We start from the raw sequence: 17027 nt of genomic DNA, 5'->3' as shown, positions 1-17027 counted from the left end.
TATTTCTTCACATTTTCAGTGGGTCAAAAGTTTACCTACATTCAATTTGTATTTGGTAGCATTGCCTTTAAATTGTTTAATTTGGGTCAAATGTTTCAGGCAGCATTCCATAAGTTTCCCACAGTAAGTTGGGTGAATTTTGGCCCATTCCTCCTGACAGAGCTGGTGTAACTGAGTCAGATTTGTAGGCCTCCTTGATCGCACATGCTTTTTCACTTCTGCCCACATTTTCTATGGGATCGAGGTCAGGGCTTTTTGCCACTCCAATATTTGCCATTGATGCCATTTTGCATCAACTTTGGAAGTATGCTTTGTGTCATTGTCCATTTGGAAGTATGCTTTGTGTCATTGTCCATTTGGAAGTATGCTTTGTGTCATTGTCCATTTGGAAGTATGCTTTGTGTCATTGTCCATTTGGAAGTATGCTTTGTGTCATTGTCCATTTGGAAGTATGCTTTGTGTCATTGTCCATTTGGAAGTATGCTTTGTGTCATTGTCCATTTGGAAGTATGCTTTGTGTCATTGTCCATTTGGAAGTCATTGTCCATTTGGAAGTATGCTTTGTGTCATTGTCCATTTGGAAGTATGCTTTGTGTCATTGTCCATTTGGAAGTATGCTTTGTGTCATTGTCCATTTGGAAGTATGCTTTGTGTCATTGTCCATTTGGAAGTATGCTTTGTGTCATTGTCCATTTGGAAGTATGCTTTGTGTCATTGTCCATTTGGAAGTATGCTTTGTGTCATTGTCCATTTGGAAGTATGCTTTGTGTCATTGTCCATTTGGAGACCCATTTGTGACCAAGCTTTAACTTCCTGACTGATGTCTTGAGATGTTGCTTCAATATATCCACATCATTTTCAATTCCTCATCATGCCATCTATTTTGTGAAGTGCACCAGTCCCTCCTGCAGAAAGCACCCCCACAACATGATGCTGGCACCCCCGTGCTTCACGGTTGGGATGGTGTTCTTCGGCTTGCAAGCCTCCCCCTTTTTCCTCCAAGCATAACGATGGTCATTATGGCCAAACAGTTCCTCTATTTTTGGACTTTATTGGACTACCCCCTCCATCCACATATATATGCCATTTAGCAGACGCTTTTATCCAAAGCGACTTACAGTCATGTGTGCATACATTCTACGTATGGGTGGTCCCGGGAATCGAACCCACTACCCTGGCGTTACAAGCGCCATGCTCTACCAACTGAGCTACAGAAGGACCATGTCAACGGGACAGCAGTGGAGAGGGTGGAAAGTTTTAAGTTCCTTTGTGTTCATATCACCAACAAACTGCAATGGTCCACGCACACAGACAGTGTGGTGAAGAAGGCGCAACGGCGCCTCTTCAACCTCAGGAAGCTGAAAAAATGTGTCTTGTCACCGAAAACCTTTACTAACTTTTACAGGTGCACAATTGAGAGCATCCTGTTGGGCTATATCACCGCCTGGTATGGTAACTGCACCACCCACAACCGCAAGGCTCTCCAGAGGGTGGTGCGGTTTGCACAACGCGTCACCGGGGGCAAACTACCTGCCCTCCAGGACACCTACAACACCCGATGTCACAGGAAGGCAAAAAAGATAATCAAGAACAAGAACCACCCGAGCCACTCCCTGTTCACCCCGCTTCCATCCAGAAGGCGAGGTCAGTACAGGTGCATCAAAGCTAGGACAGAGAGATAGAAGCTGCTTTTGACTCAAGGCCATCAGACTATTAAACAGCCACCACTAGCACAGAGAGGCTGCTGCATACCTACAGACTTGATATCATTGGTCACTTTAATAATGCCACTTTAAGAATGTTTACATATCTTGCATTAACTCATATGTATATAATGTATACTGCATCCTTCACTATCTACTGCATCTTAGCCACTGTCACTGCTCATCTATATACACTGCTCAAAAAAATAAAGGGAACACTTAAACAACACAATGTAACTCCAAGTCAATCACACTTCTGTGAAATCAAACTGTCCACTTAGGAAGCAACACTGATTGACAATACATTTCACATGCTGTTGTGCAAATGGAATAGACAACAGGTGGAAATTATAGGCATTTAGCAAGACACCCCCAATAAAGGAGTGGTTCTGCAGGTGGTGACCACAGACCACTTCTCAGGTCCTATTCTTCCTGGCTGAATTTTGTCACTTTTGAATGCTGGCGGTGCTTTCACTCTAGTGGTAGCATGAGACTGAGTCTACAACCCACATAAGTGGCTCAGGTAGTGCAGCTCATCCAGGATGGCACATCAATGCGAGCTGTGGCAAGAAGGTTTGCTGTGTCTGTCAGCGTAGTGTCCAGAGCATGGAGGCGCTACCAGGAGACAGGCCAGTACATCAGGAGATGTGTAGGAGGCCGTAGGAGGGCAACGACCCAGCAGCAGGACCGCTACCTCCACCTTTGTGCAAGGAGGAGCAGGGGAGCACTGCCAGAGCCCTGCAAAATGACCTCCAGCAGGCAACAAATGTGCATGTGTCTGCTCAAACAGTCAGAAACAGACTCCATGAGGGTGGTATGAGGGCCCGACGTCCACAGGTGGGGGTTGTGCTTACAGCCCAACACCGTGCAGGACTTTTGGCATTTGCCAGAGAACACCAAGATTGGCAAATTCGCCACTGGCGCCCTGTGCTCTTCACAGATGAAAGCAGGTTCACACTGAGCATATGTGACAGTCTGGAGACACCGTGGAGAACGTTCTGCTGCCTGCAACATCCTCTAGCATGACCGGTTTGGCGGTGGGTCAGTCATGGTGTGGGGTAGCATTTCTTTGGGGGGTCGCACAGCCCTCCATGTGCTCGCCAGTGGTAGCCTGACTACCATTAGGTACCGAGATGAGATCCTCAGACCCCTTGTGAGACCATATGCTGGTGCGGTTGGCCCTGGGTTCCTCCTAATGCAAGACAATGCTAGACCTCATGTGGCTGGAGTGTGTCAGCAGTTCCTGCAAGAGGGAGGCATTGATGCTATGGACTGGCCCGCCCGTTCCCCAGACCTGAATCCAATTGAGCACATCTGGGACATCATGTCTCGTTCCATCCACCAACGCCACGTTGCACCACAGACTGTCCAGGAGTTGGCGGATGCTTTAGTCCAGGTCTGGGAGGAGATCCCTCAGGAGACCATCCACCACCTCATCAGGAGCATACCCAGGCGTTGTAGGGAGGCCATACAGGCACGTGGAGGCCACACACTACTGAGCCTAATTTTGACTTGTTTTAAGGACATTACATCAAAGTTGGATCAGCCTGTAGTGTGGTTTTCCACTTGAATTTTGAGTGTGACTCCAAATACAGACCTCCATGGGTTGATAAATTTGATTTCCATTGATAAGTTTTGTGATTTTGTTGTCAGCACATTCAACTATGTAAAGAAAAAAGTATTTAATAAGAATATTTCATTCATTCAGATCTAGGATGTGTTGTTTTAGTGTTCCCTTTATTTTTTTGAGCAGTGTATTTTGTACTTAAATATTCTTATCCCATTCCTTTACTAGATTGTGTGTATTAGGTTTAGTTGTGGAATTTGTTAGATATTACCTGTTAGATACTGCCACACTGTCAGATCTAGAAGCACAAGCATTTCGCTACACTCGCAATAACATCTGCTAACCATGTGTATGTAACCAATACAATTAGATTTGATTTGACACACACCGTGGGATATTATTGACACACACACCGTGGGACATTATCGACACACACACCGTGGGCTGTATTACTTCCTCAGAAGCTGGTTGAGTTTAGCTGTTCTCACCATTACAGGAGGTCAGCGATCGGACACAGCTCCAGGGCACTGCAACTGTTACTAAGTCACTTATGTCTGGGCCTTGGACAACCGTGTACAAACAGATATCCTACACACACACACTGCCCGTCCCAGCCCCTTATCCTGTATAATGTCTGTTGTTCTTTGAGCCTGTTCACATTAAACTGCTCCTTATTGGGTTGCTGAGGATAAAGCCTGTGAGTTGTGACTGAGCTCCTGCTCTGTCCTCAGAGGAGAGTTAGACTGACACCCTGGTCCTACCACACAGCCTAGCCAATACTAATTAGACTGAAGTGTCCCAATGTACCTACATGACAACTACTTGTTTGAGTAATAACTGTATTGCTCTTCTCCTGAGGACTTATCTGCATCAAGGATTTGAAGGATTTCATTCACCTGTGTCTGTTCTCTGATGATAGTCCAGCGTCTATGGTTAGCTCAGACTGATGAAGATTATTGAAAATGTGGAAACAAGTTGGTCGAAGGCAATTCTCTCTCTTTCTTTCTCTGTGGTCTTTCTCCCTTTTCCTCTCTCTCACACCCTCTCCCTTTCTCTCTGTCCTTTGTGTGCACTGTTGTTATTCATTGTTTGTTTTTGTCCACCATGGGGGTTTGGAGCCACACAATGGCCTTGTTATCCAACATTCTGTGGCCCACTGAAAGTGCAATACAAGGTTCTTTGCCCAAAGTATGTGTGCACACAGTATGTTTTACTATCCTTGTGGGGACCTAAAATTGATTTCCATTCAAAATCCTATTTTCCCTAAAACCCTAAACCTAACTCCTAAACCTGACCTTAACCCTAACTCCTAAACCTGACCTTAACCCTAACTCCTAAACCTGACCTTAACCCTAACTCCTAAACCTGACCTTAACCCTAACTCCTAAACCTGACCTTAACCCTAACTCCTAAACCTGACCTTAACCCTAACTCCTAAACCTGACCTTAACCCTAACTCCTAAACCTGACCTTAACCCTAACTCCTAAACCTAACCCTAACTCCTAAACCTGACCTTAACCCTAACTCCTAAACCTGACCTTAACCCTAACTCCTAAACATGACCTTAACCCTAACTCATAAACCTAATTTTTTATTTTTTATTTTACCTTTATTTCACTAGGCAAGTCAGTTAAGAACAAATTCATATTTTCAATGACTGCCTAGGAACAGTGGGTTAACTGCCTGTTCAGGGGCAGAACGACAGATTTGTACCTTGTCAGCTCGGGGGTTTGAACTTGCAACCTTCCGCTCTAACCACTAGGCTACCCTGCAGGGTAGTTACCCTGCTACCCTAACCTTAACCCTAACTCCTAAACCTGACCTTAACCCTAACTCCTAAACCTGACCTTAACCCTAACTCCTAAACCTGACCTTAACCCTAACTCCTAAACCTGACCTTAACCCTAACTCCTAAACCCAACCCCTGTTTGACTATCCTTGTGGGGATTTCTGTTGCTGGCTGTATGTAAGAATGTGTGTATAGACATGCTGGGAACAGAGAACACTGTTACACAGGGGTCTACAAGACAGTAAGCCAAGGATGGCTCTTGACTGTTTTAACTTTCAACACCACTGTCTTTTAATTTCACTATTGCGCATGCCCCTCCCTATTTCTGACTCTCTCTATCCCTCTGTCTCCTTGCTTCCCTGCTTACTAGCTTCCTCTCACCTGAACCTGTACCTGAGCCGGGCCCCATCGCCAAATATTGGAATAATTGAGTGTTTTTTGTCATGACTGTTTATCAAGCGACTGCATACATTGTCCAGTCAGACATAAGTTACAGTAGGTTAGTAGAAGATACAAAGCATTGGGATTTGACTACTAATCAGCCTTTCTATCTTTTTTGTTTTTGTCCCCGTCTCTGTCCCCGTCTCTGTCCCCGTGTCTGTCCCCGTCTCTGTCCCCGTCTCTGTCCCCGTCTCTGTCCCCGTCTCTGTCCCCGTCTCTGTCCCCGTGTCTGTCCCCGTCTCTGCCCCCATCTCTGCCCCCATCTCTGTCCCCGTCTCTGTCCCCGTGTCTGTCCCCGTCTCTGTCCCCGTCTCTGTCCCCGTCTCTGTTGTCTGTCCCCGTGTCTGTCCCCGTGTCTGTCCCCGTCTCTGTCCCCGTGTCTGTCCCCGTGTCTGTCCCCGTCTCTGTCCCCGTCTCTGTCCCCGTGTCTGTCCCCGTCTCGGTCCCCGTCTCTGTCCCCGTCTCTGTCCCCGTGTCTGTCCCCGTCTCTGTCCCCGTGTCTGTCCCCGTCTCTGTCCCCGTCTCTGTCCCCGTCTCTGTCCCCGTCTCTGTCCCCGTCTCTGTCCCGTGTCTGTCCCCGTCTCTGTTGTCTGTCCCCGTCTCTGTCCCCGTCTCTGTCTCTGTCCCTCTGTTGTCTGTCCCCGTGTCTGTCCCCGTCTCTGTCCCCGTCTCTGTCCCCGTCTCTGTCCCCGTGTCTGTCCCCGTCTCTGTCCCCGTCTCTGTCCCCGTGTCTGTCCCCGTGTCTGTCCCCGTCTCTGTCCCCGTCTGTCCCCGTGTCCCCGTGTCTGTCCCCGTGTCTGTCCCCGTCTCTGTCCCCGTCTCTGTCCCCGTGTCTGTCCCCGTCTCTGCCCCCATCTCTGCCCCCGTCTCTGTCCCCGTCTCTGTTGTCTGTCCCCGTCTCTGTCCCCGTGTCTGTCCCCGTGTCTGTCCCCATCTCTGTCCCCGTCTCTGTCCCCGTGTCTCCATCTCTGCTTCTGTGACTTGGTGTCTTGTCCGTCTCTCTGTCTGCCTCTGTTTCTTGTGTCTGTGTCCCTGTCTCTCTCTGTCTGACTCTGTTTCTTGTGTCTGTGTCCCTGTCTCTCTCTGTCTGACTCTGTTTCTTGTGTCTGTGTCCCTGTCTCTCTCTGTCTGCCTCTGTTTCTTGTGTCTGTGTCCCTGTCTCTCTCTGTCTGCCTCTGTTTCTTGTGTCTGTGTCCCTGTCTCTCTCTGTCTGCCTCTGTTTCTTGTGTCTGTGTCCCTGTCTCTCTCTGTCTGCCTCTGTTTCTTGTGTCTGTGTCCCTGTCTGTCTCTGTCTCTCTGTCTGCCTCTGTTTCTTGTGTCTGTGTCCCTGTCTCTCTCTGTCTGCCTCTGTTTCTTGTGTCTGTCTCTCTCTGTCTGCCTCTGTTTCTTGTGTCTGTCTCTCTCTGTCTGCCTCTGTTTCTTGTGTCTGTGTCCCTGTCTCTCTCTGTCTGCCTCTGTTTCTTGTGTCTGTGTCCCTGTCTCTCTCTGTCTGCCTCTGTTTCTTGTGTCTGTCTCTCTCTGTCTGCCTCTGTTTCTTGTGTCTGTGTCCCTGTCTCTCTCTGTCTGCCTCTGTTTCTTGTGTCTGTGTCCCTGTCTCTCTCTGTCTGCCTCTGTTTCTTGTGTCTGTCTCTCTCTGTCTGCCTCTGTTTCTTGTGTCTGTCTCTCTCTGTCTGCCTCTGTTTCTTGTGTCTGTGTCCCTGTCTCTCTCTGTCTGCCTCTGTTTCTTGTGTCTGTGTCCCTGTCTCTCTCTGTCTGCCTCTGTTTCTTGTGTCTGTGTCCCTGTCTCTCTCTGTCTGCCTCTGTTTCTTGTGTCTGTGTCCCTGTCTCTCTCTGTCTGCCTCTGTTTCTTGTGTCTGTGTCCCTGTCTCTCTCTGTCTGCCTCTGTTTCTTGTGTCTGTGTCCCTGTCTCTCTCTGTCTCTCTGTCTGCCTCTGTTTCTTGTGTCTGTGTCCCTGTCTCTCTCTGTCTGCCTCTGTTTCTTGTGTCTGTGTCCCTGTCTCTCTCTGTCTGCCTCTGTTTCTTGTGTCTGTGTCCCTGTCTCTCTCTGTCTGCCTCTGTTTCTTGTGTCTGTGTCCCTGTCTCTCTCTGTCTGCCTCTGTTTCTTGTGTCTGTGTCCCTGTCTCTCTCTGTCTGCCTCTGTTTCTTGTGTCTGTGTCCCTGTCTGTCTCTGTCTCTCTGTCTGCCTCTGTTTCTTGTGTCTGTGTCCCTGTCTGTCTCTGTCTCTCTGTCTGCCTCTGTTTCTTGTGTCTGTGTCCCTGTCTCTCTCTGTCTCTCTGTCTGCCTCTGTTTCTTGTGTCTGTGTCCCTGTCTCTCTCTGTCTGCTTCTGTTTCTTGTGTCTGTGTCCCTGTCTCTCTCTGTCTGCCTCTGTTTCTTGTGTCTGTGTCCCTGTCTCTCTCTGTCTGCCTCTGTTTCTTGTGTCTGTGTCCCTGTCTCTCTCTGTCTGCCTCTGTTTCTTGTGTCTGTGTCCCTGTCTGTCTCTGTCTCTCTGTCTGCCTCTGTTTCTTGTGTCTGTGTCCCTGTCTCTCTCTGTCTCTCTGTCTCTCTGTCTGCCTCTGTTTCTTGTGTCTGTGTCCCTGTCTCTCTCTGTCTCTCTGTCTGCCTCTGTTTCTTGTGTCTGTGTCCCTGTCTCTCTCTGTCTCTCTGTCTGCCTCTGTTTCTTGTGTCTGTGTCCCTGTCTCTCTCTGTCTGCCTCTGTTTCTTGTGTCCCTGTCTCTCTCTGTCTCTCTGTCTGCCTCTGTTTCTTGTGTCTGTGTCCCTGTCTCTCTCTGTCTCTCTGTCTGCCTCTGTTTCTTGTGTCTGTGTCCCTGTCTCTCTCTGTCTGCCTCTGTTTCTTGTGTCTGTGTCCCTGTCTCTCTCTGTCTGCCTCTGTTTCTTGTGTCTGTGTCCCTGTCTCTGTCTGCCTCTGTTTCTTGTGTCTGTGTCCCTGTCTCTCTCTGTCTGCCTCTGTTTCTTGTGTCTGTGTCCCTGTCTCTCTCTGTCTGCCTCTGTTTCTTGTGTCTGTGTCCCTGTCTCTCTCTGTCTGCCTCTGTTTCTTGTGTCTGTGTCCCTGTCTGTCTCTTTCTCTCTGTCTGCCTCTGTTTCTTGTGTCTGTGTCCCTGTCTCTCTCTGTCTCTCTGTCTGCCTCTGTTTCTTGTGTCTGTGTCCCTGTCTCTCTCTGTCTGCCTCTGTTTCTTGTGTCTGTGTCCCTGTCTCTCTCTGTCTGCCTCTGTTTCTTGTGTCTGTGTCCCTGTCTCTCTCTGTCTGCCTCTGTTTCTTGTGTCTGTGTCCCTGTCTCTCTCTCTGTCTGCCTCTGTTTCTTGTGTCTGTGTCCCTGTCTCTCTCTGTCTGCCTCTGTTTCTTGTGTCTGTGTCCCTGTCTCTCTCTGTCTGCCTCTGTTTCTTGTGTCTGTGTCCCTGTCTCTCTCTGTCTGCCTCTGTTTCTTGTGTCTGTGTCCCTGTCTGTCTCTGTCTCTCTGTCTGCCTCTGTTTCTTGTGTCTGTGTCCCTGTCTCTCTCTGTCTCTCTGTCTGCCTCTGTTTCTTGTGTCTGTGTTCCTGTCTCTCTCTGTCTGCCTCTGTTTCTTGTGTCTGTGTCCCTGTCTCTCTCTGTCTGCCTCTGTTTCTTGTGTCTGTGTCCCTGTCTCTCTCTGTCTCTCTGTCTGCCTCTGTTTCTTGTGTCTGTGTCCCTGTCTCTCTCTGTCTCTCTGTCTGCCTCTGTTTCTTGTGTCTGTGTCCCTGTCTCTCTCTGTCTCTCTGTCTGCCTCTGTTTCTTGTGTCTGTGTCCCTGTCTCTCTCTGTCTCTCTGTCTGCCTCTGTTTCTTGTGTCTGTGTCCCTGTCTCTCTCTGTCTCTCTGTCTGCCTCTGTTTCTTGTGTCTGTGTCCCTGTCTCTCTCTGTCTCTCTGTCTGCCTCTGTTTCTTGTGTCCCTGTCTCTCTCTGTCTCTCTGTCTGCCTCTGTTTCTTGTGTCCCTGTCTCTCTCTGTCTCTCTGTCTGCCTCTGTTTCTTGTGTCTGTGTCCCTGTCTCTCTCTGTCTCTCTGTCTGCCTCTGTTTCTTGTGTCTGTGTCCCTGTCTCTCTCTGTCTGCCTCTGTTTCTTGTGTCTGTGTCCCTGTCTCTCTCTGTCTGCCTCTGTTTCTTGTGTCTGTGTCCCTGTCTCTCTCTGTCTGCCTCTGTTTCTGTTTCTGTGTTGTGTCTGTGTCCCTGTCTCTCTCTCTCTCTGTCTGCCTCTGTTTCTTGTGTCTGTGTCCCTGTCTCTCTCTGTCTGCCTCTGTTTCTTGTGTCTGTGTCCCTGTCTCTCTCTGTCTGCCTCTGTTTCTTGTGTCTGTGTCCCTGTCTCTCTCTGTCTGCCTCTGTTTCTTGTGTCTGTGTCCCTGTCTCTCTCTGTCTGCCTCTGTTTCTTGTGTCTGTGTCCCTGTCTGTCTCTGTCTCTCTGTCTGCCTCTGTTTCTTGTGTCTGTGTCCCTGTCTCTCTCTGTCTGCCTCTGTTTCTTGTGTCTGTGTCCCTGTCTCTCTCTGTCTGCCTCTGTTTCTTGTGTCTGTGTCCCTGTCTGTCTCTGTCTCTCTGTCTGCCTCTGTTTCTTGTGTCTGTGTCCCTGTCTCTCTCTGTCTCTCTGTCTGCCTCTGTTTCTTGTGTCTGTGTCCCTGTCTCTCTCTGTCTGCCTCTGTTTCTTGTGTCTGTGTCCCTGTCTCTCTCTGTCTGCCTCTGTTTCTTGTGTCTGTGTCCCTGTCTCTCTCTGTCTGCCTCTGTTTCTTTGTGTCTGTGTCCCTGTTTCTTGTGTCTGTGTCTGTCTCTCTGTCTGCCTCTGTTTCTTGTGTCTGTGTCCCTGTCTCTCTCTGTCTCTCTGTCTGCCTCTGTTTCTTGTGTCTGTGTCCCTGTCTCTCTCTGTCTCTCTGTTTCTTGTGTCTGTCTGCCTCTGTTTCTGTTTTGTGTCTGTGTCCCTGTCTCTCTCTGTCTCTCTGTCTGCCTCTGTTTCTTGTGTCTGTGTCCCTGTCTCTCTCTGTCTGCCTCTGTTTCTTTTCTGTGTCCCTGTGTCTCTCTGTGTCCCTGTCTGTCTCTGTCTCTCTGTCTGCCTCTGTTTCTTGTGTCTGTGTCCCTGTCTCTCTCTGTCTCTCTGTCTGCCTCTGTTTCTTGTGTCTGTGTCCCTGTCTCTCTCTGTCTCTCTGTCTGCCTCTGTTTCTTGTGTCTGTGTCCCTGTCTCTCTCTGTCTGCCTCTGTTTCTTGTGTCTGTGTCCCTGTCTCTCTCTGTCTGCCTCTGTTTCTTGTGTCTGTGTCCCTGTCTCTCTCTGTCTCTCTGTCTGCCTCTGTTTCTTGTGTCTGTGTCCCTGTCTCTCTCTGTCTCTCTGTCTGCCTCTGTTTCTTGTGTCTGTGTCCCTGTCTCTCTCTGTCTCTCTGTCTGTCTTTGTGGTTGTTCCCCTGCAGGACTCAGGCAGAGATGGCCCATACATGTCGCGGCACCATCAACCTGGCCACGGCCCACATCGACACGGAGGACGCCTGTAACATCGTCCTGAGCAGCGGTGGGCGCACCTACCACCTGAAGGCCAGCACAGAGGTGGAACGCCAGAGATGGGTCACAGCGCTGGAGCTGGCCAAGGCTAAAGCCATCCGCATGATGAATGACCAGTCTGGTAAGAATGCGTGTTGTTTGATAATGTTATGCTTTTAAAGGGAGGCTGAACTTGCTGATTGCGCCTCGGTTTCAATTCTCCTCATTAGGAAATGTGACTGAGAAGAAGATTTGAGTTTTGGAGGTGTGCTTTGATGTGGGTGTCTCTTGTGTGTGAGTGTTTGAACGTGGGAAGCGTTTTGTACTTTGCCAAAACAATACACAGTTAGTCACTCACCCTACTAGATACACAGTCCTCCAGGTCTGGTGTCTAGAGACTGGTTGGTTGTTTAGCAACAAAACCCAGGCGTACGCAACTATGGGGGGAAACGGGGGCTTAGATTGTTGACAACATGTAAATTGTATTTAGTCATAAATACATTTGCACAATGAGCACTTGTTGTCTTTCAAATATATTGTTATATTTGTTGGTTAGCTAGCTAGTGAATTTTAGCCATATTAGCATTAACATGAAATCAGTAAAAACACCTCAAAATAAGACAGTTTTGTCTTGATCTTGATACTATCTGAAACGAGCCACTTACAATTCCCCACACGGCAGCTTCTCTTCATTGTTGCTACTATCTGACTGTTCAGATTCATAACAACTTGCGGTTTCCAGCCACATCGACGTGCGCATATCATTTTCGTGAATTTGTCAGCAAACCCGTATGTATACTGCCAACTATCAAACCAAATTGACCATGATGATCAGTTTGTGTGCAGCTGCACTCTGAATGGATGATTACTTGGGTGCTGCTAGCTGTGGGCAGGATGAAATAAACCCAACTCAAGGAGAACTGTTACAATACCCTTAATTTCCCCCTTAATTATCTTGCAAATTTCTGTTTTGGACGAGACTGACGTTATGACCAAAATGATCCTATTTACACATTGTAGTACATTTTGACACAAGAATAAATGTTTTCGACTCATAACGATCCTTTCAAAAGGATAAGTTGCTGTTTTGGTTCTGTCACACTTTAAATGTAAGGTGACGTTACACTGTGAGTCCTGTATTGCTAATAGGTTATTTAGACAGTCATTGTAAAAGAGAGTTTGATCTCTATCTTACCAGGCTAAATAAAGGTGGAATAGATAGATTACCCTGCAAGGGAACTGGAGGAGGAGATTGTCAGTGTACACAGAGGGAGGATTGGCGTTTTGTGTGTCTTGTTGACAGGTCTGTTAGTTTAGTTGAACAAATACCCCGGAGGTGAAAGGTATTTCACTCACTTTATGGTCCAGCATGTTCAGAATGTCACTCTGTCCAGACAGACTGGCTATATCTGACATCCAGCCTCTGCTCAGGTCTCCAGTGTCCACTGGTATTTGTGCCGGATGTTTGGGTCTACATTCTAACTAGAAAACCCTGTAGAGTCCCCATTGTGGCCACAGGGGGGCAGTGTGGTCCTCCCTAAGTGAGGAGGTTGGAACACAGACTACTTACTGTATGTTGCTACCATTACTGTGAGAACCAGCCGCTCAGTCAGACTCTTGATAACAGAACTCTCTCCTTTCCAAAAGGACTCAATCTTGTTGCATGTGTCTAATCTTGTTGCTCTCGTCTAGTCTACTACACAGTGTCTCAAGAAAGACAGGCTATATATTCCCCTGTGCTCCATTTTAAAGTCAGCTCTCTAATTTTAAAGTCAGCTCTCTAATTTTAAAGTCAGCTCTCTAATTTTAGAGTGTGTGAGTGAGAGAGTGTGTGAGTGAGAGAGTGTGTGAGTGAGAGAGTGTGTGAGTGAGAGAGTGTGTGTGTGAGTGAGAGAGTGTGTGTGTGAGTGAGTGAGTGAGAGTGAGTGAGAGTGAGAGAGTGAGAGAGAGAGTGAGAGTGAGAGAGTGAGTGAGAGAGTGAGAGAGTGAGTGAGAGAGTGTGAGTGAGAGAGTGTGAGTGTGAGTGTGAGTGTGTGTGAGTGAGAGAGTGAGAGTGAGAGTGAGAGTGAGTGAGTGAGAGTGAGAGTGAGTGAGAGAGTGAGTGAGAGAGTGAGAGTGTGAGTGTGAGTGAGTGAGAGTGAGTGAGAGTGAGAGTGAGAGTGAGAGAGTGAGAGTGAGAGAGAGTGAGTGAGAGAGTGTGAGTGAGTGAGTGTGAGTGTGTGAGTGTGAGTGAGTGAGTGTGAGTGTGAGTGTGAGTGAGTGTGAGTGAGTGTGAGTGTGAGTGAGTGTGAGTGAGTGAGAGAGAGAGAGAGAGAGAGAGAGAGAGATGAAGAAAACATGTCATTCACAATTAGACTGGCACTTTCTGTATTTACACCATTAGGCTCTACCCTGTGTGTTTTGTGTAGCCAGGCCTGTGTGTCTGTCTCTGAGTGTGTGTGGCGTGGGTGTTCGGTCGCCTCAGTCTTAGGTGTGGTAATTGAGCCGTCTCTGCTGTCTGTCTGAGGCTGTGAGTGGTGAGTACTGGACACCAGCACCCCCTGCAGAGTCATTAACCAGGCAGGAGAGGAGAGCCAGTGAAACATACACATACAGCGAAATAGATTTATAGAGACCCACAAACAGATAGCTATAGGCTGGATTTATGTTGATCCTCTCTACCCTAGAACAGACTGATACAGAGGGAAGCGAGGTGGAAGAGTGGATCAGTTTGTGTTGAGTCTAAAATGCTATTTCCCAACAATGCAGAGTTCAAATAAAAAAATTAAATGGTAACACAGTAAAATAATGAGTACCCGTACCCTCTGCAGCGCCTTGGGGACAGATGCCAAGCAGTTGCCGTACAGTGATGCAGCCAGTCAAGATGCTGTTGGTGTGTTTGGACCATGATATGTCCTTAGTGATGTGGACACAGAGGGACTTGAAGCTCTCGACCCGCTCCACTACAGCCCCGTCAATATGAATGGGGACGTGCTCGGCTCTCCATTTCCTGTAGTCCACGTTCAGCTCCTTTGTCTTGTAGACGTTGAAGGAGAGGTTGTTGTCCTGGCACTACAGTGCTAGGTCTCTGACCTCCTCCTTGTAGGCTGCCTCATTGTAGTCTGTGATCAGGCCTACCACCGTCATGTCATCTGCAAAACGACATGATTGTTTTGGAGTCATGCGCAGCCACACAGTCTTGGGTGAACAGGGATTACAGGAGTGGAATAAGCACGCACCCCTGAGGGGCCCCTGTGTTGAGGGTCAGCGTGGCGAATGTGTTGTTGCCTACCCTCACCATATTTACATTTACATTTAAGTCATTTAGCAGACGCTCTTATCCAGAGCGACTTACAAATTGGTGCATACACCTTATGACATCCAGTGGAACAGCCACTTGCATCTAAATCTTTTTTTTTTTTTGGGGGGTGAGAAGGATTACTTACCCTTACTTACCCTATCCTAGGTATTCCTTGAAGAGGTGGGGTTTCAGGTGTCTCCGGAAGGTGGTGATTGACTCCGCTGTCCTGGCGTCGTGAGGGAGTTTGTTCCACCATTGGGGGCCAGAGCAGCGAACAGTTTTGACTGGGCTGAGTGGGAACTGTACTTCCTCAGTGGTAGGGAGGCGAGCAGGCCAGAGGTGGATGAACGCAGTGCCCTTGTTTGGGTGTAGGGCCTGATCAGAGCCTGGAGGTACTGAGGTGCCGTTCCCCTCACAGCTCCGTAGGCAAGCACCATGGTCTTGTAGCGGATGCGAGCTTCAACTGGAAGCCAGTGGAGAGAGCGGAGGAGCGGGGTGACGTGAGAGAACTTGGGAAGGTTGAACACCAGACGGGCTGCGGCGTTCTGGATGAGTTGTAGGGGTTTAATGGCACAGTCAGGGAGCCCAGCCAACAGCGAGTTGCAGTAATCAAGACGGGAGATGACAAGTGCCTGGATTAGGACCTGCGCCGCTTCCTGTGTGAGGCAGGGTCGTACTCTGCGGATGTTGTAGAGCATGAACCTACAGGAACGGGACACCGCCTTGATGTTAGTTGAGAACGTCAGGGTGTTGTCCAGGATCACGCCAAGGTTCTTAGCGCTCTGGGAGGAGGACACAATGGAGTTGTCAACCGTGATGGCGAGATCATGGAACGGGCAGTCCTTCCCGGGAGGAAGAGGAGCTCCGTCTTGCTGAGGTTCAGCTTGAGGTGGTGATCCGTCATCCACACTGATATGTCTGCCAGACATGCAGAGATGCGATTCGCCACCTGGTCATCAGAAGGGGGAAAGGAGAAGATTAATTGTGTGTCGTCTGCATAGCAATGATAGGAGAGACCATGTGAGGTTATGACAGAGCCAAGTGACTTGGTGTATAGCGAGAATAAGAGAGGGCCTAGAACAGAGCCCTGGGGGACACCAGTGGTGAGAGCGCGTGGTGAGGAGACAGATTCTCGCCACGCCACCTGGTAGGAGCGACCTGTCAGGTAGGACGCAATCCAAGCGTGGGCCGCGCCGGAGATGCCCAACTCGGAGAGGGTGGAGAGGAGGATCTGATGGTTCACAGTATCGAAGGCAGCCGATAGGTCTAGAAGGATGAGAGCAGAGGAGAGAGTTAGCTTTAGCAGTGCGGAGCGCCTCCGTGATACAGAGAAGAGCAGTCTCAGTTGAATGACTAGTCTTGAAACCTGACTGATTTGGATCAAGAAGGTCATTCTGAGAGAGATAGCGGTAGAGCTGGCCAAGGACGGCACGCTCAAGAGTTTTGGAGAGAAAAGAGAGAAGGGATACTGGTCTGTAGTTGTTGACATCGGAGGGATCGAGTGTAGGTTTTTCAGAAGGGGTGCAACTCTCGCTCTCTTGAAGACGGGAGGGACGTAGCCAGCGGTCAGGGATGAGTTGATGAGCGAGGTGAGGTAAGGGAGAAGGTCTCCGGAAATGGTCTGGAGAAGAGAGGAGGGGATGGGGTCAAGCGGGCAGGTTGTTGGGCGGCCGGCCGTCACAAGACGCGAGATTTCATCTGGAGAGAGAGGGGAGAAAGAGGTCAGAGCATAGGGTAGGGCAGTGTGAGCAGAACCAGCGGTGTCGTTTGACTTAGCAAACGAGGATCGGATGTCGTCGACCTTCTTTTCAAAATGGTTGACGAAGTCATCTGCAGAGAGGGAGGAGGGGGGATTCAGGAGGGAGGAGAAGGTGGCAAAGAGCTTCCTAGGGTTAGAGGCAGATGCTTGGAATTTAGAATGGTAGAAAGTGGCTTTAGCAGCAGAGACAGAGGAGGAAAATGTAGAGAGGAGGGAGTGAAAGGATGCCAGGTCCGCAGGGAGGCGAGTTTTCCTCCATTTCCGCTCGGCTGCCCGGAGCCCTGTTCTGTGAGCTCGCAATGAGTCGTCGAGCCACGGAGCGGGAGGGGAGGACCGAGCCGGCCTGGAGGATAGGGGACATAGAGAGTCAAAGGATGCAGTAAGGGAGGAGAGGAGGGTTGAGGAGGCAGAATCAGGAGATAGGTTGGAGAAAGTTTGAGCAGAGGGAAGAGATGATAGGATGGAAGAGGAGAGAGTAGCGGGGAGAGAGAGCGAAGGTTGGGACGGCGCGATACCATCCGAGTAGGGGCAGTGTGGGAAGTGTTGGATGAGAGCGAGAGGGAAAAGGATACAAGGTAGTGGTCGGAGACTTGGAGGGGAGTTGCAATGAGGTTAGTGGAAGAACAGCATCTAGTAAAGATGAGGTCAAGCGTATTGCCTGCCTTGTGAGTAGGGGGAAGGTGAGAGGGTGAGGTCAAAGAGGAGAGGAGTGGAAAGAAGGAGGCAGAGAGGAATGAGTCAAAGGTAGACGTGGGGAGGTTAAAGTCGCCCAGAACTGTGAGAGGTGAGCCGTCCTCAGGAAAGGAGCTTATCAAGGCATCAAGCTCATTGATGAACTCTCCGAGGAACCTGGAGGGCGATAAATGATAAGGATGTTAAGCTTGAAAGGGCTGGTAACTGTGACAGCATGGAATTCAAAGGAGGCGATAGACAGATGGGTAAGGGGAGAAAGAGAGAAAGACCACTTGGGAGAGATGAGGATCCCGGTGCCACCACCCCGCTGACCAGAAGCTCTCGGGGTGTGCGA

General features: G+C 49.2%; 1 protein-coding gene across 2 annotated transcripts in view; it reads left to right on the top strand.

Moving 5' to 3' along the window:
* Positions 1-17027, top strand: part of LOC118358390 (oxysterol-binding protein 2-like) — a 98953-nt gene that overhangs the window by 11186 nt on the left and 70740 nt on the right. For both annotated transcript variants that reach the window (XM_052478853.1, XM_052478854.1), the window contains exon 2: positions 10895-11103. In XM_052478853.1, the coding sequence (XP_052334813.1) occupies positions 10895-11103 (209 nt within the window). The remainder of the gene's footprint in view (positions 1-10894; positions 11104-17027) is intronic.

This window comes from Oncorhynchus keta, chromosome 25 (genome assembly GCF_023373465.1).
Source record: "Oncorhynchus keta strain PuntledgeMale-10-30-2019 chromosome 25, Oket_V2, whole genome shotgun sequence".
Classification (NCBI taxonomy): Eukaryota; Metazoa; Chordata; class Actinopteri; order Salmoniformes; family Salmonidae; genus Oncorhynchus; species Oncorhynchus keta.
Note: the sequence above shows the minus strand (reverse complement) of the source record. Positions and strands in the feature narration are given on the sequence as shown.